Genomic DNA, 21,501 nt, shown 5'->3' with positions numbered 1-21,501 from the left:
GGCGTGCCCCTGCCTAGGCGCTATTGCGGGCTTTTGGCTGCTTTCAGGACAGGGACCCGTTGGGATAACAGACCCCGCTGCGCCAACTCAAAGCAACTACCCCTCTGCCGCGGCGCCATCCACCGGAAACGGACCCAACCTCACGAGCACTAATACTCTGAGTCGGCCACTCGCGGTCTACAGATTCGTGTTCTTCATAAGCTAAGCCTGACCCGTAGCTTCTAATCCAGCCTGGTCAAACAACAGCGGCGGCGCATCCCTTTCCCGCTATTTTAAAACTGGGTCCGGTCTCTCCCATGCCTTTGATATAACAGAACTTGCGGCGGCTGGCTGTGCCTACAGTCTGACCGCGCGGAGCAATAGCTGGCGTCTGTTACTCACCGCATCGGCCCCCTCCGGGTAACTAGGTGCTCCGCCATTCTGGTGTCCTCCTTCGTCCCGCTGTTGGAGGATGTCCTCCAAGCCTTCTTGGCCTCCGCCGCGCGATTGCTCGCGCTCTGCCATCACTTCGCTGTTACTGGCGACCGATATGCCAGCAACGTCAAATCGCCTTATCTACTTTACTATTGAGCTGGGTCCCGAATACAAAGTAAGTCACTATTTAAACAATTCAAAATCCCCAACAGACGACGTTCTGACTTGCGCTTGCTTGCACGGTTGACTGGCGAACTAGCGTTGTCTGGATTCAGCGCTTTGTTCCCAGCTAATCTTTGTAACGCACTACCGTATCAGTCACTGTCCTCTGGCCAATTCCGGTCTGCTCCTCCCGCGCCGCACTTGCCGTACTACACTACAGGACGAGCACTTAATCAACATGCACAGGCAAAAGTCTGGTTTGTTACTAACACCATTGCTTTGGTAAACTATTTTAACCTGAAAACATTCTTAACCGCATATAAGCTTAGGTATAAGCTTAGGTATTTCCCTTAGAAGCCTTTTGTACGCCTATCGCCTTCCAGAAATCAGCACAACAAGCATCTTCCCAACTCCTGGTTTCGGGGACACCATCCATATTCTTTCCTTTCGTGTTAAAACTAGATGGCGGCAGAATCACAGTCATTAGCGGGCGTCAACGTCGTGCTTGGCGCCGGTGGTCGCACCGGTCTGGAGTGCGTCAAGCGCCTGGTAGCAGTCTCAGATCTGCCGACCCGCGCCGTCCTGCGCGACCCCACCAAGCTTGCGGGCGTCCTCGAGCCCAACAGCAAGCTGCAGATCGTCAAGGGCAACGTCACAGACGAGGCCAGTCTGAGAGAGGTCCTCAAAGACGCCCGAGGGGTCATCTTTGCTGCCGCCGGCACGGGTTACTGGTCGGCCAGCGACGTCGACTTTAAGGTACGGCACCCGTACGACACGGTGTAATAGGACCCCACTATTACCTCCCTTTTCAGCGCCCTCGTGTCCGCTCGACTACACCTCCCCTGGAGTGTTTTTGTCCCTCCGTCGGCCCCGGCCCTCCTACATCCAACCCACAGTCCACCTCTTCATCAGCTTCTCAGATTCCCTTTCCCTTCCTCCCGTCCCTGCAACATATCACAGGGCGTTGAGAAGGTCGCGGCCGTGTCCAAGGAGTTGGGTGTCCGACGTGTTGTGTTGGTGTCGTCCATGCTGGTCACCAGGAAGCACTGGTGGGCCGGTCTGCGGGGCAGGGGCATGGAGCATGGAGCAGGGAAAGGAGAAGGGGGCAGGGGCAGGGGCATGGAGCAGGGGAAGGAGAAGGGGGCAGGGGCATGGAGCAGGGGAAGGAGAAGGGGAAGGACGAATATGAAGTTTGAAATCGCAGGGGACGGTGTTTCGCTGTGCATTATCAATCATTACTTTCTAAGTTTTGGAGGTATTTAAGGATGATACCGGCGAAGTTATCACCGCTTCAGTGCGCTCATAGATGAACGTGATGCGATGCCCACGATGACATGCGTTACTACTAGTACCACATCCGGATTGCCGAGCTGGTCAGCTTGAGCTCGTTGATCAGCTCGTTGATATATCGCCGATTCCTGTGCGTACGGGCCGCGTAACGCTGCTGATCTGGTCCTTAAGCTTTCCAGCCGCCAACGTCGCCGATGTTGCACAATCAGGTAGCGGTTTGGCATGAACTCAGCAGCAGCATCCTGTGAACGCACGGCTCCAGAGAAAACCTGCCAGGGAACAGGTAGTCGGGTCGGTCGCGGCACCGGCGGGAAAGGGGAGGTATACGGAGGCTATGTAGTTCCTGTGCAGGCTGGAGGCGCCGCGATTGCTGCCATGCCAGCGGCATATGGGGGAGAGGGGGTTCCCTTACCGCCAGCCGCTGCTACTGCCCCCCCCCTCAGCCGTCTCACCACCTTCCCCCAAATGCCACCAGGTTGCACCCTATTCGGCTCATCCTCAACAATATTCGGTATGGTCTCATGGACAACAAGCTCCGCGGTAGGTTGGGCTGGGGGGGAGGGCCCTGGGGGAAAAGCTGGGTTGGGGCCAGGTATGAGGTGTGGCGGAGGGGTGTGCGTATGGTGGAGTAGGGTTAACCAAGCGCGCACGTGTGTGTATGGCGCGAGTGTGCTGCTGTACAAAGAGGCGGCGCCGGCGGGACCCATGGGTTGCAAAGTGCGGTGGGTCTCCCTGGGGGCAGTTTATGAGGTCTCTCCTGCTGCTACACTCCGTACTGCTACTGCCTACTACTGCTACTACTGCTACTTCTACTGCTGCTACTGCACCGGAATCCTCTCCCGGTATCTCCCGGGCCCCGCAGACAGACACGCACTACCCAGATAAAGTAGTTAATCCGTACCTGCACACCCGCCCCTCTGGTGGCGCAGCACCACCACCATGCCATACACGCAAACCATCATCTCGCATATCATTTCACCTCCACCACCACCATCATCACCACCATCACCTCCACCATCACCTCCACCATCATCACCTTAACCCCCACCACTCGACCTGCCTGGCCGCCGGCAGGCGAGGACGCTCTTAGATCCAGTGGTGTCGAGTACACCATCATCCGCCCTGGGGGGTTGGGTAACGGCCCCGGGGGCCATGTCACCTTCGTGACGGGTAAGCGTGGGTCTGTGTGTGTTATGTTGAGGGTTTGTTTTAGGGTTTAGGGGGCTCGGGAGCGCTGCAGATGCAGCCATAAGGGGGGTTGAGGAGGAGGAGGCAGCTTCAAACCGACTGCATGTTCATACTCATCCTCGTGCTTGCATCATCACCGCCACGTCATCACACCTCGTCACAGCGCATCACATGACGTATCTCACTAACGCCACGTCATCACATGGGATTTCGTAACTCACCCCTCGCCTCACCTCTCGCCTCAACCCTCGCCTCAACCCTCGCCTCACGTCAGGTCAAGGTGACGTCATTGCGGGAGCAGGATCCATCAACCGCGCGGACGTGGCGAGCGTGTGTGTTTCGGCTCTCACCCACCCTGGAGCCGCCAACATCACCCTCGAGCTCTTCAGCCGACCGGGGCTCCCGGAGGGGGGGTACGAGGCGGCGCTGGAGGCCGTGTGGAAGGGACTGAAGCCCGGGCTGCATTAAGGACCAGAATGAGAACCAGAATTGTGGGGTAGCTGAGAGGGGCCGTAGCGCCAAGATTTAGAAGATACGATATGGGAGGGAGGAGGGAAGGGAGGGGTCCGCGGTCTCGGAGGATGCGTCCGGGTGCCCTGGGAGCCGCATTGGATGGCTGAGAGTAAGGTTCGTGTCGTATCGTGTCGGGCCGTGTCGGGTCGGGCCGTGTCGGGTACGGGGTGGGTCAGGGGCCCCAGAGGGCGGTTGTATTAGTGCGGGCCAGGGTCGGGGCAAGCGGGTCGGCGCTTTGGTGTTGTGGTTGGGGGGATGGATAACGCGGCGGGGAGGGAAGGCGGGGAGAGGTCTTTTCTGTTGTTTTTTCTGCAGCGATTCTGCAGCTCTTAGGTTTTAGAGTCCACCGCCGGGGCGATTACGAAGGAGAAGGGAAAGGCGACGACGTAACTGCAGATTGTGTGTAAGTGCTGCACATGTATGTATGTATGGATGGATGGATGGATGGATGGATGGATGGATGGTGTATGGTTGGGTGGGTTATGTGTATGGTCATGTGTCGTATGTGTGAGCTACAGTGAGCTGCAGTGCTCTGGTACCTGAGACAGGGGCTTGCGGAAGACCACCTGGCGCTAAGCATGCAGGTCTAGTAGTTGCCAAAAGTGAAGTAAGAGAGAGAGAGAGTATTGCTGAAAAGAGAGTTACTATTAGCCGCAAGCCAGAGTGCAGGAGTGGAGATATGTTTTTCGTTGCATCATCACATTGCATTGGATAATATAGTAGAGCTGTTATTAGAGCACTGTCACATCTTCCGCAAGTCGTGTGCAATAGTCCTTGTCGCCTAACTAGGACGTACGATACCGGTCGGTACGACACCGCGCTTTACGTTAGAGAAACACGTCCGCCTTAACGCTCTTTTAAGGGAAATTTGTAAACCCTAAGTGGATAAATGTGTCGTACAGTAGAACTATTGGGCACAGGCAAATTCAAATTCTGTAGGTTTTCCTGTGGGGGCCCCTTACCATGATGCAGCGGTGAATCCGCGACAACGCACGGGAAGACTGTAATGCTTTGCAGTTCGTTAACGCGCGTTTCTGAAACCATGTCGTATCTTCGGAGCTAGTGGAGCTTGAACTTGCGTGTACAACGTGTGAGGTTATGGCGCGCTAATATGACTATTTAAGCGGACCAAATTATGAACATTGTAAGTCTAAGTTGAGTTTGAAATCCGATCATCTGTGCCTACGCAAGTTTTTCGGCAAGTAAAGCCGGCTTACGCTTCCCAGTTGTTAGGTGTGGCCTGGTTCCCTTTCAATTGGTATCAGAGCCTAGGTGATCCTCCTCGCCGAGCTCTTCGTCTTCGTCGTCGTCGCGTCGTCGCGCCATCGCGCCATCGCGCCATCGTCTTCGTCTTTGTCTTCATCTTCCCCGATGGCTCTCGTTCCCACGGACGCCAACCGCGACCGATCCCGTTCGCGGTCCGCGGAACTCCCGAGCAACGTCCACGCGTCTCCGTTTACGACGCTCACGCCCATCCCCCCTATGGTCAACCCCGTCCCTACCGTCCCCATCGTCGACTCCGTCCCCACCACCTCCGTCACCGAACCATACGTCCCCTCGCTTCAGGAGACCATCGCCGCCGCCGTCCGCGCCGCCGACTTTCGGAGGACGAATCTGTCAATCCTGTCATAATTTGACTGACAAACTGTCAAATATTCATTTGTAATGGCCATTACTACAAGCGATGATGTTTTAGGGATGTTCGGGTGCATATGCCTAATCGTCTCATACGAGAAAAAAACAACTCCTCCATAGTGAATAAAATTAGCATTTAGGGCAACCGGCACAATTTAAATCGGATGAATGGTGGCAAAAAGGAACTATGCCATATTTTTAGGATGCCCTTATAAATTATTTGCCAGATTTGTGCTATGTGAACACAATGATTGGTGCTGAAACAATTGCTTTCTTTTATAATCTTGGGAGTTTTCTGATGGAATCAATACTCTACCATGTTGATCCATGTTTGTTACTAATTCTTCCATATTTTATTCCCTTTGTTCATTTATTCGCCGCAGCAACGATGGCAGCTGATGGCAGCAAGCAACTTCTGGGTACCTCAGCCCGTTGCAGCATCACCACGAGAGATAATGGATAGGCGGAATTTTCCAACGAGCGAAGGAGGATATACAGTGAAAAGATAACCTATGTTGGCCCTGCCAGGCCACAAAGTTTAGAGTCTTGGTTTTTCTATAACCATCCAGTTAACAGTAAAATTTGCTCCTCCACGCCACAATAGTCGACATGCCAAGATCGGTGTTTGGACCGAAAACAGCATTGTGGGGCCGGAAAGGGGAGCGAAAACAGAGCAAGCAACGCCTTGGTTTTTGAGTGTGTAGTGGAGCCCCCTGAGTAGAGCCCCTGCCCCCGGTGGTGTTTTCTCTTTGTTCTTGTTTTGGCGGTCAAGAGGGACGAGAGCGCGCGAATAGGCAGGCCAGGCGAAGTGGCGCCTCTCGTGCGGCTCTCGCTTAGTTCGGTTCGCAGTCTTCTGCGCCGCTGTGTTGCCTAACCAGGGGCTGGGAGAGCGTCCCGGTTGGCGTGAGTGAGGGAATGAGGCGCGCGCGGAGGAACAGACGGACGTAGAGCCGCGCGCCCGTCCCTGCGCTGTGTTTCGGCCCGGTCAGGGCCCCCGGTGCTCGCCCTTTCTCGGGCGAGCCGCCCACAGTGTAACACCCCATCAACGCCAAACAGGTCACCGCGCACCGACGCTGGGGCAAACTGCACAGAGCCACACTTCAGGACCTCAAACTAGTCTTGAGATTGTGATGAGAAGGAGGCATTCCGCAGGCCAAGACGAGGTTCCGACGCAGCCAGATAAAAAAGGACCATGAAAGACAAACAGTATTGATGGATTGCCTTGTGCCTAAAAGCGTAAGATGGAATGATCAGGCATAACGTGGCTAACATCTGCTGTATATCCCCTGGTTATGTTACGGAGAAGCCCCGTTCCTTAAAAAAGGATCAAACAGGCCAGCCGATGCACATGTGTGATATTAAAACAGAAAGCGCCGACGGGATGAAGGCCTAAGCCCACTTCATGATTCCTTCCCCAGTTTACGTTACGCCCGATTCTACAGCTACGCACCAGACCACCCGCATGCTTGACCGCGAGCTTTCGTCCAAGCCATGCAACCAACCGCCAAGCGCCAACTACCAAACCAATCCAAAAGCGAAACCCTAACTAACTGCCGCAAGGGCCTGAAGGTGGAACCTTGCGGTTCGACAGCCCCACGGCAAACTCTTCACTCCCTGTTGTCTCTTTCATTTCCGCCCATCTTCCCTGCCTCCTCCTGCACCACCTTAATCCCCTTTTCTAAATACACTTCCTGCTGCGCTGCCTCTCCTGGGTAGCCCTTTCGAAAAGTACCGCGCCTCACTTCCAACTTCCTACCGTTCAATCCCAAGAGAGTTTCCGCTATTGCCCCCAGTAACACGCCAACCACCCCCTGAAACTATTGGAGCGACAACAAGCCATGTGCCACAATATTATTATTATTATTATTATTATTATTATTATTGTTATTGATACTATTATCAATATTATCCGCCTACCACCTTCACTACTACCTCCTCTACCACCACCACCACCACCACCGCCAGCAGCAGCAACCAAACCAACAGCAATAACAAAAAGCCATGGAGCGCATACAGAAAATCAATTCCCATGAATTCAGGACCTTCTTCTCCATTCTGATGCAGCCGTCATTCTGAGCCGCCGGCCTGCGAAGGAAGAAGAAGAAGACTGCGAAGACCTCATCGCTCACCCTCATAGGCCGGGCCCCAATACACCGATAACACCCACTCTGGCGACATTAACACAGCCGCTGGCCCAACCCAAGACCTCAGATCGCCCATCCTCGCTCTTTCCCACCTTACCCTTCTTTCCAAACAACGTCGATGCCCGGAAAACACGCAGATTCGCGTCTGCGTTTGCGTCGTACGGCCCCCCGTCCCGCGTGGCCCCTAAAAACTTAACGGCCGCCGCCACAACGGGGGCTGTATCCTAGAGGTCCGCCCTAACCACAGTGCTAAGTTTTCTTACAGGCGCTTTTCCGTGGTATGTGCCCATGCCTATGCCCATGGCCATGACTACGCACGCACTGCGTAAAACCTCCAGCTTTAACGTCAGCTGTGACTGACCGGACATTTCTACCACTCTTGCATCAGCTGCTGCTGCGGTGGCGGCAGCGGCCTCAGTCGCAGTTGCGCCTCCACAGCGCTCAGCAACAGCTCCCGCCGTCGGATGGGAAGCGGAATGCCAATGGCTGGATATGACGAAGGCGGGGATTCATCACAGTGGGCCACATCATCCAGTCGTCGCTTGAGCGGAGGTGAGCGTCGGAAGCAGACTTCGGCGCCGTTAGCAACGGCAGCGGCGGCGCCGTCGTCACTGCAGGGCGCCCCTTCCGCCGCCAGGCGTGCAACTGTCGCTAAAAGGCCACCTACGGTAGTAGGTCCCGAAATTCCATCCAAGCTCACGAGCTCCGAAACCGCCGTACATGATGTCGGCTCATAGCATGGTCCAACTTGGTCGAAAGCGTTGCGGGACTGCGCTGCTGCGTCCTTGCCGTTGCTGCTGCCACAGCCTCCGCCAGCTGCGGTGGAGGCAGCGCCGGCGGGCTCCCCAGTACCAAGGGCCGATGGCGACAAAGGGTAAGAAAATGGCTGTGTCGGGACTGCCATGCTCGTTGGCGGTGGCAGCGCCGTAGCAGGCAGATGTCGGTTCGGCAGCTGAGCAGAATCCTGCTCGGGCTGTTCCGACGCACCTGCAGGAGTGTCGGCGTCAGCGACTGCAGCTGCTACAGCAGCTGCTTCACCGACGGCCATTGCAGCGCTGCCGCCAGCATGGGCGCTGAAAGGTGTGCCGGCGCTGGCCGCCATGGCAATGCCACGCAGCTGTCCAACGCCGGCGCGGACCCATGACGGATGGCCGACCCGTGGGCCATCTGCAACTGCAGCAGCAGTAGCTGCATGGGGTGCTGCTGCTAACGCAGTAGTAGCTGCCGCAGCTACTAGCTTGGCTGCAACATGGCCGGGGCCGCGGCCTGCTGCTGCTGCTGCTGCCAAACTATCAATGTGGCCCCCGGTGTCGCTGGTGGCGGCCGCGGCGCCGCCATTGCCGGGTAGCCAGCGACCCAACATCGAGGCTGGTCTGAACACATATCGGGGGGAACCTGGGATCCAAGCTTCCTGCGCGGCGATCAGGCAGGGGTCGTGTGGGAACTATGAAAGCAGTGCAAGTGGGGGCCGGGACCAACCGGAATCATTGAAAGGAATCGTTAGGGAGTTGGGGTCATAATCATAATGTTGGTTGTGGCTGTCCTGAAACTCTACACCAGTTGTTTGACGGTTGGGTACGGCTGCAATGACGTCATGATGACGTACGCCATCATGGAACAAGCGTCATGCTGTAGGTGCAATGTAGGTTGGCAGAGTCTCGTTGCGTGATGTGCCACAGCCGTACGTTTCCGTACTCACCTGGTTCATGTCTTCCATGCGCTGCTCGAAATGTGCCGTACCAAGGGTGACGAGGTCTCCGGGGCCTTCCTCCCATCCTGGCAGCTGAAGACCCCAGTCAAATGGGCTCTCGGGGCGCAAGTACGGCGTCTGGAGCGTCGTACTGTACCGAGCTGCCGCCGCTGCGATGCTACCGTCTATTTGAGCAAAGTACGGCATCTCAGGTTGTTCACCACCGCGCGCCGTGGCGGCGCTACTGCCGCAGCCCCAGCAATTTCGCAATTTTGACGGTGATGGCAACGGTGGGCGGCCTAAGTAGATTCCGCTGGCGGCTGTAGTAGTGGCGGTGGCAGTAGCGGTGAGCCGGCTGGCACACGTAATGCTTACGGAAGGCACTACGCGGCCCGGGTGACCCGTAGCTGCCACAAAACGGCCCAACGGCGACAAAGCTTCAGACTCCCCAGCTCTAGATGCTACTGAAGTTGCTAAAGATGCCCGCAAAGGCGCAGGAGCCGCCGGCTGGTGCTGTGCGCAATGCGGCTCCGGAGCTAATGACGGTCTGAAAACCGCCACCCAGTCGTTGTTCGCAGGTGCAGATCCGGGCTGCCTGCTATCGGGATCTCCATTTTGGTGTCGACCGGGGTGCAGCACCGCAGACGCACCTGCAGCCGCCGTCCCTGCCGTAGGAGCAGTAGCAGCGGCCGTTGCAGCAGCGGTTGCTCGGCGGCCATGGAAACTGGGTTGGTTTGATGAGGACGAGCAGGAGGCGGACTGGGCGCGGGCGCCCTCGAGTGGCTCGGGCCGGGTCGGATCGCGACCGGGCGGCTCGGGGCGATTGAGGAAGGGGCTCAGGCCGTCAAGGGGGTCTATGGCGGCGTGTGGCGGAGCTGCGGGTCGAGGTGGACGAGGGGGAAGGCCGCTGCCAGATGTGCGCTGCCGTCCGGGGGGGCCCTGTGAAGAGCGAGCTGAGCCGGCTGGGGCGGGCTGCGCGCCAGCGCTGCTGGTACGTTCGTAAACGTCCTGCGACATAACGACGCTGTCTTCCTCAATGGCGGTGGTAAGGTCGAGGTTGAGAGTTTCCGCCCAAGAGGATTGCGCACAGCATTCGTCTCGCAGGAAAGAAAGCGGTTGAGTGATGCGCCCATCGTTCTGACTGTCATTTGCATTCATTGATAAGGCTTCCTGAGGTCGGGGCTCATTGCAGTCGGAGCTGAGCACGGGATAATGCACGGCATTCGTGAAGGCATCGCCGGGAAGCCGCTTGCTGAAGGGGCTGCTAGCGCCTGTACGTTCGTTTGCAAGTGGAGCGTCTAGAATTGGCCAAGCGTGGCACCCTGAGGTGGAGTCACTCCTCGGTGCAATGGTAGGCCGGGTTCTGGGGTGCCCATTGTCAGAGCTACTGCCGTAGTTGTCGCACCCCGCAACGGCAAGCGGGCTACCAGCTGATGGTTGACTCTCCCGATGACGTCTGAGCGTAGGCATTCTTTGCCCGTAAATTCCTGGTCCTGAACGAATCCTGCAAATACTCCTGCTGTCAAGTTTCCGACCACATGGGTTCAGATTTGCATGGTTCTGAAAAAGGTGGACGACCACTCAAAATTCACGACCTAGCGTCGCCCATGGGAGGCCGAAGCCTATTTTGAGCGTGACGCCGCGGTAAGTGTGTAAACGTCGCTGAACGCCGAAATGCCTTCCTGGCCACCCAAAAAGATAAAATAAATTGCTTTGGGGGACTGATGGCACGTAAATAAGGTCGCCGCAAGCTGCGAAGAAGAAACTGCTCTTCAGCTGCCGCAAGTAAGAACGAATTAGTTCCCGATATACTGCAGACTAGATGAACGGAAAAAAGGATACAGACTTATGGCGCTGAGCTGTGTTGATTGCGGCATAACTTCTGTCGCCCGCAAGATACACACTACGGTCTCTCGAGGACGTCAGGTGGAGTTAACAGTTGTAATCATTGGACGTACAACTCTGACCAGGGGGTTATTTTTAACAGTTGAGAGAAAAACAAGGTAAAAAGATTAAGTATTGCGTTAGGTAATCACAGCAGCTGTCCTCAGCTATGACCGGAGCACCGAACCCAAAGTAACGGACTTGCGAGTTCACACAAGTGAAGTGGAACGACAATACGCCAGGAATTATTCAAATTTTACATTTGCATAATTGCGAACAACATACATGTTTTTTTGGAATTGGTTTGCAATTCGTCCTGGGACATTGTTGCCCCAACGCCGAATAGATGTCCATCCTGAAAGGCTCCTAAAAAATGCGACTGATGATACCATACGTCTTAAGTGCGAAGGCGGCCATCGTATGACAGGCTTTACCGATGCGGTCATAGACAATTACCGGATTACGAACCAATTAAGGTTTTCAGGTTCGGGGCCGCTTTCCCGTACGTGAGTTGCCTAGAGGTGAGTAATAAGTTGAGACAGTAGAGTTTTTAGGATTACAGTTGCGAACAAGCCGTCCAGGCATCTTGCCACCAGCGTTTTCGGTACATGAGCTAAACAGGCTTTTGGTGAGTGCGGTTTCCTCGCACGAGGACTGCCTTATCTGTCATGAAAAGCTCCTCATCCATAAGAATGTGCTCGACACGGCAGATAAGCCGACATAAAAAACTGAAAGTCGGACTGGTGCTTATTAGTAGTGCTTTGGTTGAGGTACAAGACGGTGGCGATATTGGAGTTCAATCGATTCCTGAACCCGTCAACTGAAAGGCCATGGCGTCCCAGCTGTGTTTCATGGCTCGGTCGTCGCTGCTAGCTGCAAGCGCATTCCCTCGCGCAATGTCAGCTATGATGGCCGCTACATTGGGAACCCAACCCCCCTGGTCGCAACCTGAAACGGCCACCGCGAACACAGCAACAGAGCATTTCTGATTTACAGAAAGCTTGCGTGCCGGCATTCCTTCGTTTTCGCACCAGTCAGGAAATAGCCAGCACATGAATCTCCTTACTCGGCATGTACCCTCAAGGCATTCCAGACCCTTGCTAAGGACTTTCCTGAGGATTCCAGCGCAATATATTTTTATAAAGTATTTCCGCAACCCGTCCACAAAGGGATCCTTACATGTTGTACCGTACAGCCAAGACATAAAGCGTGCAAAGTTATAATCGACCATGACATCAAATAACTTCGAGCTTTCATTATTGACCTATCTACTGATCTGAGAAAGCTGTGAGAAAGCTGTGAGCCTGGAGATCTGGCAAGCCGGCAAGCATTTGTAACTACAGGCTTGCGTGGATGCCTGCGCGCATATCGTAACTTGTTTTGTGCGGCAATCTGACTTGCATTACGCTGCATGTTTAGATGATTGCATACGGTGTTAACCTTGTCGTTCCGGCGGAAACGTTTCCCTACGCAATCTTACTTGAAAAGCGGGGAAACTATTGCTCATAGCATGCGGATTGCGGCCAGCAATCTAATCACAAGCTCATGCTTACAGCTGGTTATTAAACTTAGCGTCGTGAAAGCTCAAGGGATCCCGACAGACCTACGATAACGGGCATACGATGGCCGCGCACACAAGATAGCGTAACTCCTTCAGGCTAGGAATTTATATAGTCACGAGCTTTTTTGCATTTAACAGTGTCCCGGTCAACCTTACTTTCAAATTGTTAGTCAGCTCGGCCGACATTGTCGCGCCGTATCGTCCGCTCGTCAAAGGCAAGCGGCATCTGGAGAACTCCGGACGTATCATAATGACCGGTTCATGATATTGCATGTTTACCGAAACATTGTATGAAATGCCTCTATGATGAAAATCTGTCTTCGTCCTTACATAACGTCGCGCTTTGACATACGACATCAGGTTTAAGTGTATACAGCAACGTGAACTGTAGCACAAAACCAGATGCGGCACAGTGAGTTGCCCTTCAAATTCGTGCCTTGATATATATTAAATTCAGGTATTTGGTGCTGAGTCTTCTTACGCCAGTCAGCAGCGGCAGTATTCGGTTGCTTGCTTTAGCAGCTCTTTAGTCGAAGCGCTGAAGTCCGATCCGAAGCCGTACACGTCAAAGCTGTGGTGCCGGTTTTCTGCTTATGGACCATTATCATATTTGAAAAGGAAAATTTTCTCGGCTCCTTTTCAAGTGCGAAACGCATAGTGACGGAACTCAGCAAAACGCACAACGCATGGCATGCAAGTCTCATGGCCAGCTGCCCTGCAGGGCAGCTGCTGCCTGCTGCTGCCAATCTCCACCGTCTGTCGACTGATTAACACCCAAAAACCTAAAACAGGATGATCGGCCATCTATGGGCCGCGATAGCTAAAGGGTCGCGTGCCGGCGGGAAATCGCTGACGACGTCGCATCCACATACAAATATGCGGCGTTGTTCTGGGAGGCAGTCCCCTAGATAATAACAGTGATAGCTTCACAGAAAGGCCAAGCCTTTAGACCTTAGGAGCTAAAATATCAAATGACATAAACCTGCCAAGCGCTTGGCTACCACCAAATCAAGCGCCTCTCTAAGCAATATTAACTTATTGCGCGCGCAAGGATCAGTTGAGTATGCGCGAAAGGTACATGCCAGGGTGAATGCACGTCATGATGATACGGAATCCATATGGGAGCCGCAAAGTTTGGTCATTCCTGCCGCGGTCCGTCTAATGAGGAGAAGCTAACGACGCAGTTGCGGATAATACGGAAGCACTGAGCAATACTGCTGCAATTTTGGCGCTTGAGTAAATCAGCGATTAGCAGCGTTTACAACGTAAAGCGTAAAGCACGTCTGTAAACATGCCCGCCAAATACGCAAAGAGCGTAGGCGTTGTAACTAGGCTTCCAGAAAACCATATCTTGAGACGTACTGTGAGGCATATTTTGCTTCGGAACCTCGCCTCACAGGGTAAAGGCTCCTTCTTGGTCTCCCCTTTTCAAATCTGATAGCGCCGTGCCACGCAGTACCAAACCCCCTTCGGTCCTTGGCGCACGTTTCACAGTGGATGGACGCCATAACTCGGCGGCCCCACTGAACCCCCCCACAAAGGGACTCTCTGTTTGCAGGTACCCTTCTAGCAGCGTCCCCACATTAGCAGGAACAAGGCTTAGCAGGAAATGCGGCCATCGCTGCCCTAAATAGTTTATGCCTTTTGTCAATAAAGTAATCCTGGTATTCCCCTTGACCTAAAGAAGAGTGCATCTGGGCCCTTTCGCGTTCTGCTTTCCCCCAGCGACCCCTAGCCTTGCGCATTTCCACGACCATGCCCTTAGTCCCTGACCAACCTGACCCCTAACCATGCACGACAGACAACTGTGCCCGGTAAAAACAACCGGCAACGAGTCCACCGTCCTGGGCTGGCAACTGACAATCCTTCTCGTCCAAACATATTACTGCCCCTTGCTTGCGCGCAGCAGACACGGGCAGCTCCTCGCCGATGCCTGCACCCCTAAGGGCGTAGTAGTGCGCCTATGTATTGCCTAAGTCAGTCAATCTGGTTGCGAAGACCGCCAACGGAGACGGAATCTCGTCTTGTTAGCGAAACGAGAAGGGCGGATAGGACAAGGGACAACGGCTTAGACAAGGAATAGGTTACAGCTAAGTAATCCTTAAGTTTGGTCACAAGAGCATGCGATGATGATTACGGTAGCTCCATCAGTTGCTTTTCGACGCGCAATGGTACTGCTGAACAGCCGGAAAAGGGGAGAACGGCCGGAATATGATGTTGCCAAACGGCCCAACGAACATTTCCGCCAAGCGTCGCGCAACGATAACGGTTCGGATAACCACTTCTTCCATTTTTGAACACGGACTCGACGTCCCTTCGTGCAGAGTCGTCTCCGTGGGGTTCCTCGTCCGTCCCGCCTTCGCTTGCTGCACCCACCCGGCCACCGGGCCATCCCCGCCATTAGAGAGGCCCATCATGGCCTCCCAGCACGATTTGCTTATACCATGGAACTTAATTGTCCAGCTGCTGCGCAAGCTGTAACAACTGTGTGGTACCATACGAAACGCAGCGCGGGCTTGGAAAGATCTCCCATGACTGACGGGAACAAAGCGGAATCCGATTATCGGGAGGCGGGCAGGGCAGGAGGGGCACAGAAGGGACAAGAGCAGGTACCATATGGCACAGCATGAATTTCGGCATAGGGCAAATGGATTCCAGGAGGGGCATGTACGACTTACCGTACTTCAATAACTCCTGTCCGATCCCCCTGCGTGTGCACGTATGATTCGGCCGTTGACCTCGGGAACGGACCGAAAGGGACAAGAAGGTGCTAGGTTGGCCGTGGAGATGGAACTGCGTTGGAGCAAGCTTGAAGTGAAGAGTACAGCCTACTTAATAGACTGTAGAGGTTCCAGAGGCGCGCCTTGCCGCCGCGGTATTTTTGATGGTGTAGTCACAGAACCGGCGGCCTGGAGAAGCGTCCTGGGTAGAGCGCGGTAGGCACGGTCCGTTTGGCGGCGGTACTTGGACGAGCACAAACCTCCTTCCTGCTCATTCGTGCGGGATGACCTGCGTCTGTTCCCTGCATCGATCCCGCAAAGCAAATTGTTCTGTCGCCTTGCGTGCTCTGGTGTGATGTCAACAGCGGTTGGTCCATGGGCTATGGCATTGTTCCCTCATTGAATTAAGGGATTGAACTTTGCGTCCCGCAATAATGTTATCTTGCTGCAATCCCCTCCGCGAGCTGGTGAGTTCGCCCGATATTGCTCGCATTGGCTTGCATTTCTTGACGACAACGGTCAACCGCGAGAGGTTTGTGTGAACCTCAATCCAGATGGGAACTTGGTAAGTACCACATGTAATCTTTAGATTTTAATGGTTGTTAGTGCGTATGTTATTCAACTTGACGTGCTTACTCTCCTCCGCCTTGTTGCTGCGACCTTCGGAGGCTTTCATCGGCCACAAACAGGATGCTACCGTACAGCAGGTTTAGTTCTTGAGTCAAGCATTGGGACTACACCATTTGACAATATTTTTTCGCTAACCATTTCATTTTCCTATAATTGCAAACCTTTCTGCTTCTACAAGCATTTGAAATCCAAAACATCTTCTCATATCAGACGCATACAAAATGACCCTTTGCACCCTTACGAAGTCGGCTTCCAGGGTTGGGATTGCGGCGCGTGGGTCACGCCGTTTACGGTCTTCGATTGTGTGTGCTGAGGGGGTTTCCCAGCGGTTGAGCAACCCGATCGTCCTGCCATCTGGAGCAGAACTGAAGCCGATGACTGTAAAACGTAAGATTTAAGGATTGTAGCTTCCTAGCCCCATTTTTCTAGTAGGTTGATTGGCGGCCCGTGATGTCCCAACGCGCTAATGATCTATGCTCATGGCCTTTCTCTAACTACAGAAGCTATGACGTTTATGGGCCCAGCTCCAGAGCTGATCAACGCCAGGTACGCCTTCCCAGCGCGCTGCACCAGCGGTCCTTACCACGCCTTTCCCAACTCGCCCTCCTACGCGCCGGCCATCCCGACCCATTTTCGCCCTACAAACCCTTCCTGCACTTCCCCCTCTCCAGCCCTTGGGTCCCATCCGAAACAGACTCTGTAAGAACCAAACTTGTTGGAAGCATTCTGCCAACCATCAATGTGCCCCTGTACCAAATGCCACCACCAGGCTTGCTATGTTGGGCGTGGTGGGTGCCGTGGGTGCTGAGGTTACCACGGGCAAGAGCGTCCTGGCCCAATTTGCGGGTACGCCGCTGCCTGTGCTGGCCCTGGTGCTGGCGCTGTCTGGCGCTACATTGGCGCCCATCGTGCGTGGCGCCAATCTTAAGGAGGCCTTCGGGCCGCTGACTCCCCAAGCTGAACTGGTGAACGGGCGACTGGCCATGCTGGCGCTCGCAGCCCTTCTTGCCCTGGAGGTCTCCAAAGGCTCTGCGCTTCTGTAAGCGTAGGTACATGGGTGCGCTTGGAGATGTGGATGAGTTGGGCCTGGGGCAAATGATGGGCAAGGGTCTCAGGACCTGGAATTAGGGAAAGGGTGGCTTCCACGTCCAACCCCTGCCGGGCCCCCAGTCCTTGGCAGCCCTTGTTGGCTTCCGTGGCGGCTTTTGAAATACAACGACGAGGAGGAGGAGGTGGTAGGGGAGGCGTCCTGAGATACGGATGAGGATGGAGGAGGGCAGAGGAGGAGTCTGAACCATATCCAGGTTAAAAGAAGGATTGCGTGATGATGAGCAGTTTTGGTGAAGATGAGGGAGCAGGGTACGTTGAAAGGGCCTCGAGGAGAAGAGAGGTGAAGAGGGGAGCGAAGGAAAAGGGCCCCACGAGAGGAGAGGTAGCACCAAGCGGGACCACAGCTCACTTGAGCCGCTTCTTTCAGATATATGTTCGATAGGATACTGGGGCAGTACGGGCGCAAGTAAGTGGAAAACTGTACCGGGGGTCACAGGAAGCGGAGATATCAGTGCGGATCATGGTTGTATTCTTTTGCCAAAGTGAATGGAATGAACTTGATGAAAGGCGGGACTTTTTACTCGAATCCCGGTTCATATATTTAATTAAACCGTTCCTTCTAGCGCGACTCTCATTGTTGTCGCTGTTTCGCTGTCACAGCCTAAAACCCTTGCTGGGTTGGCACGGCGCTGCTAAACTCGACTGACATAAACTAATTTTACCACCATGACGCGTTTTTTCTCCGTGTGGCGTGTTTAGTTGTGGCCGGGCACAATCCCTTGCCATGCCATATGCCGTGACGGACTGGCGAATGCGTCCAATGTGAATGGCTGTGGCGGCGCCCACGTAAGACTTGCGTGGAGACCTCCGGCAAGGCGCATGAGAGTGCGGGACAGCACAAATACCGCCTGTTCTTTTAGTGCCGCACGGACCGGGCTTGGGTGCGGGGGCCCTTGGGACGTTCTGTGGGCCTGTCCTGCGCTGTCCGCGAGAGCGAGCACCTGACTCCGCCAAGGTGAACTAAACACAGACACGTGCGAAAGGAGAATCGCTTGACGGTCCCAGGTATCCATCCCTCGATCCTTCAGCCAGCTCTTTCCTTCATAGATTGTGCTTCTAGCCTCGCGTCGTAAACCCTAAACACCTCAAACCCCAGCAGCAACCGTTCACAAAACACCAACCATCAGACTCTCTTCCATTGGACGCTACCTCGTTTCGCCTCCATTTTGGGTCCTGCAAGCCCCCTACCTGCTAATTAGTGATCATCCCGAAGCCAACCAAAGCCAAAGGAGACAGACCCATAAAAAGTTTCCGGATGCGCTGCCTGAAAGCAAAACAGTCGTTCCCAACCGAACGTGACCAATCCAGCAAATCACTCGGATCACCAGCCCCACAGACAATTTAGGGCTCGGCATCATGGCTCGGCCGGAGGGGAACTCATTGAGGACGGTCAGGACGTTACCCGACTGTATCAGCTGTCCAGTGGAGGACGTCTGGTCCCACCCCGTGCCGCTGCCTCCACTCGCTCGTTCGCTCGCTCATATGCACTTATTGGGACTTGGGGGCCCTGGACGCCTTCTCCTCAATGCCCGATTGTGTGAAGCGCTTCCGCAGCACCCGGAGCACCTCCTCCATCGGTACACCCTACCGGGAGATACACCAGAAGGGGACGGGAGGGAGGGAGGGGGAAATGAGAGAACGAGAGTGAGTCTGGCCTGGAAAACAAGATAGGGGTGGGGTATCGACGAGCACAGAGACGATTGACGAAAAGGAAATGCCAAAGACGGATACTCCGAAATTAATAGGGTTGGGGGGTTAAGTGCGTAGACAGGTGTGTGAATAGGAGCGAAAGTTTACCTAAAGAGAAGAGGGTATCCAACCCCCTTGGCCTCTCTCCCCTCCCCTCTCCCACAACGCCCCTAGCCAGCTGCACGGAACACGATGAGGGCCAAACCCCCCACCCCACCCACCCACCTGCAGGTTCAGCAGCACCATGGAGTGGTACAGCAGGTCAGCCATCTCATTGGCTGCCCTCTCCCGCCCTTCGTCGGCCTCCAACGTCTGACACAACTCACCAGCCTCCTCGCGGATCTGCAACACCCCCGGGGTAACCGCAATCCCCCCCCCAATACATACACGGCTTCATCTCATTGTCAACCCGCCAACACCAGCACGTGACGTGAAGTGGACTGGACTGAAGCGGAATGTAGAGTGGAACTCAAAAAAAAATGCCAAGCCAGTCGATTACTATGAATGCTACGTCAAAGAAAGGGATGGTGATCGATATGCAAAATACACTGCCCAAATCCACAAAGGCGGTAGGGGATTCCCCTCAGTCGCATGCCGGGCTCGGTTGAAGGAGGCGCAACATGCACCCCCCCAACCTCCCCGGAAGAAGATCTTCCCAAGACACCGCAGGCAGGTTTGCTGGCTTGTTAGTCAGCCTGTCTCCAAACCTTGAATCTGATACCCGCCCAATCCGAACCCAAATCAATTGGCCCCCCCCAGTACTCCTCTGTGTGGACCGACAACAGGTGACAGCACTCGACCCAAATGCACCCCAATGACAAATCACACACAAACGTCACTTGCCGTCGTTCCCCACACGCACCTTCTTGCACAGCAGCTCCGGGTTGCTCAGCAGCCGGGTGGTCCAGGAAGGCTTGCTGCCGTCTGGGGTTCGGGGTGGGGTGGGGGGAACGTGGGGAAAGAGAGTCGCTGCCAAAAAGGGCACGCGGGCGGGCAGGGGGGGAGAGGAGGGCTCTCAGGTGGGGCGCAACAGGCCGCAGCAGGCACGCAACGAAGACAGCGGCACAACCAGGTGGCAGCTTGGGTACGGCACCTGGGACCGGATTCAGGGTCGACGCCGTAGCGCCGTGCAGGTGTTTTTCTTGAATTCGGGGACGGCACGGGAGACTAAGTTCCCGCCCCACCCCAACCTCTGAATTCTCCCACGGCTCCCCGCTATCCGCAAACCCCATCGCCTAAACCCCCGCATATGCCCTCTACCCAACACCCACGTACCTAATGGCCGAGACAACGCTTCTCTGCGCTGAGCTATGGTTTGCTCCAGAGCCAGCAATGTCGTACGGGGCACGTGATCCCCCTGGTCGTGATTCCCCTGGTGGGCAACCAGGGAGCCGCTGCTGGTGGTGGCGGCGGTCGACGCTGCTTGCGGAGCAGCCACAAGCTGGACTTCCTTGAACCAGCAGGTCCTAGGGGCAGGGAGGAAGGCAATAGCACGTGGGGAGGAGGATAGTGGGATGGCGGAGCGGTGGAGAGGGCGCCGTAAAGGGCACCTGCCGCTCGTGTTGTCTAAGATGAGAAGATAGTCAGAGCGGCAAACGCACCTGGCGCCCGTATGGCAGGCGGGCCCTATGGGATCCGACAGGTAGATAATGGAGTCGCGGTCGCAGTCCGTATATATTTTGTGAACATTAATGAAGTGGCCGCTAGTTTCGCCCTTGCACCATCGGCCACCCCTGGAGCGGCTGTAGAACGTGGCTAGGCTGCGCGGGAATGAGGTTGAAAACAGGTGGAAAATGTCAAAGGAGGAACAGCAAGGCAGTAGCGAGATGCATGACTCAGCCTAAGAGAAAGGCGTTGCTCTAGAGAGGAGAGAAGCCGTACGTCAAAAACCCAAGGTGACCGGAATGTCATACATGCTTCAAAATCTGCTTACCCAGTCTGAATAGTTTCATTTATGGCCGCCCTATCTGCGAAGGCTTGCATCAGCACCTCGCCTGTGTCAATGTGCTGCGAGGCGTGGCGGCGGATGTACATGGTGTAAGGTTGCCAATATGTATGATGGTCATTAGGATTATACCTGAACAATAACTGCGACGAGGCTGTTCTTATCCCATTTTAGGCTGTCCAGGAAACTCGTCATGCCGGGGACATCCAGCTCGGGCTTGACCGCCTGCTCCCCATAAGCAGCCGGTGATGCAGTTGCATTTATGTGCACCTTCCGCACTGGCTGGCCGAAGTAACATCTATGGGCATGCGCGCAGAGACGCGGATGGACAGTGCGAAACGCGGTGCTATGCACAGCGCGTTGAATACGACGAGCCTGCATATTACTCTGGTAGCAAAACAAGTATTGGATAACGAGCTGGGTTGGAATTAAGAACTGTCACGGCACCTTCAACGAAATAAACTGAATGACATAGTTGATCCGGGTTCCGGCTTCCGGGCTCCCAGGTGCGTAGCTAAGCATCATAGCATGCCATATTCCTCTCTTCTCCTTTCGTGACGTTGGTCTTCTCCTGCATGCATATGAAATGTTTGTGCGAGTCCGCAATTTCACCAGGTCTTTCCTTCCTCTTGACCTCCCAACCTGCATGTGAGACCTCCTTTAGTCTCACAACTACACACGTAGAAGTATAGTCAATCACCCCCATGTCCAGCATTTACATGTGAAGGAATCCTTTGCAAAGTACCAGCAACAAACCTGCACGTACGATGTATGACGAGGAGTTGCAGTCCAATCTGCGGCCCCTTACCTAAGCATCATCAAAGAGCTGCACGGGGCCACCACTGCACAGCGATAATAAAAATACCGAGTGTACAAACATTGCCAAGCCGGCCAAAAGCTCACCGCCCCCTTCGTTGACACTTCGA

At 54.8% G+C, this 21,501-nt stretch overlaps 4 protein-coding genes across 4 annotated transcripts; 2 read left to right on the top strand and 2 right to left on the bottom strand.

The window, feature by feature from the left end:
- Window positions 1-1,038: 1,038 nt before the first annotated feature.
- Window positions 1,039-3,522, top strand: VOLCADRAFT_89655 (uncharacterized protein; the record flags this gene model as incomplete). The annotated part of the gene is made up of 5 exons (XM_002949272.1): window positions 1,039-1,332; window positions 1,537-1,625; window positions 2,342-2,406; window positions 2,941-3,036; window positions 3,329-3,522. The coding sequence occupies 5 exons, from the start codon at window positions 1,039-1,041 to the stop codon at window positions 3,520-3,522; spliced, it is 738 nt and encodes a 245-aa protein (XP_002949318.1).
- A 4,194-nt stretch (window positions 3,523-7,716) lies between these two features.
- On the bottom strand, window positions 7,717-10,506 carry VOLCADRAFT_89654 (uncharacterized protein; the record flags this gene model as incomplete). Its single annotated transcript, XM_002949148.1, has 3 exons — window positions 7,717-8,162; window positions 8,334-8,757; window positions 9,046-10,506. The coding sequence occupies 3 exons, from the start codon at window positions 10,504-10,506 to the stop codon at window positions 7,717-7,719; spliced, it is 2,331 nt and encodes a 776-aa protein (XP_002949194.1).
- Window positions 10,507-15,965: 5,459 nt separating this feature from the next.
- Window positions 15,966-17,936, top strand: VOLCADRAFT_104260 (uncharacterized protein). Its single transcript, XM_002949271.1, has 3 exons — window positions 15,966-16,218; window positions 16,332-16,377; window positions 16,601-17,936. Exons 1-3 carry the CDS (start codon window positions 16,053-16,055, stop codon window positions 16,872-16,874), a joined length of 486 nt encoding a protein of 161 aa, XP_002949317.1. The 5' UTR covers window positions 15,966-16,052; the 3' UTR covers window positions 16,875-17,936.
- A 493-nt stretch (window positions 17,937-18,429) lies between these two features.
- VOLCADRAFT_59102 (uncharacterized protein) lies at window positions 18,430-20,770 on the bottom strand (the record flags this gene model as incomplete). Its single annotated transcript, XM_002949147.1, has 7 exons — window positions 18,430-18,525; window positions 18,856-18,972; window positions 19,493-19,547; window positions 19,902-20,027; window positions 20,232-20,390; window positions 20,564-20,637; window positions 20,708-20,770. The coding sequence occupies 7 exons, from the start codon at window positions 20,768-20,770 to the stop codon at window positions 18,430-18,432; spliced, it is 690 nt and encodes a 229-aa protein (XP_002949193.1).
- Window positions 20,771-21,501: the final 731 nt, after the last annotated feature.

Source organism: Volvox carteri (assembly GCF_000143455.1).
Source record: "Volvox carteri f. nagariensis unplaced genomic scaffold VOLCAscaffold_13, whole genome shotgun sequence".
NCBI classification, from domain to species: Eukaryota; Viridiplantae; Chlorophyta; class Chlorophyceae; order Chlamydomonadales; family Volvocaceae; genus Volvox; species Volvox carteri.
This window is presented reverse-complemented; position numbering and strand designations above follow the sequence as displayed.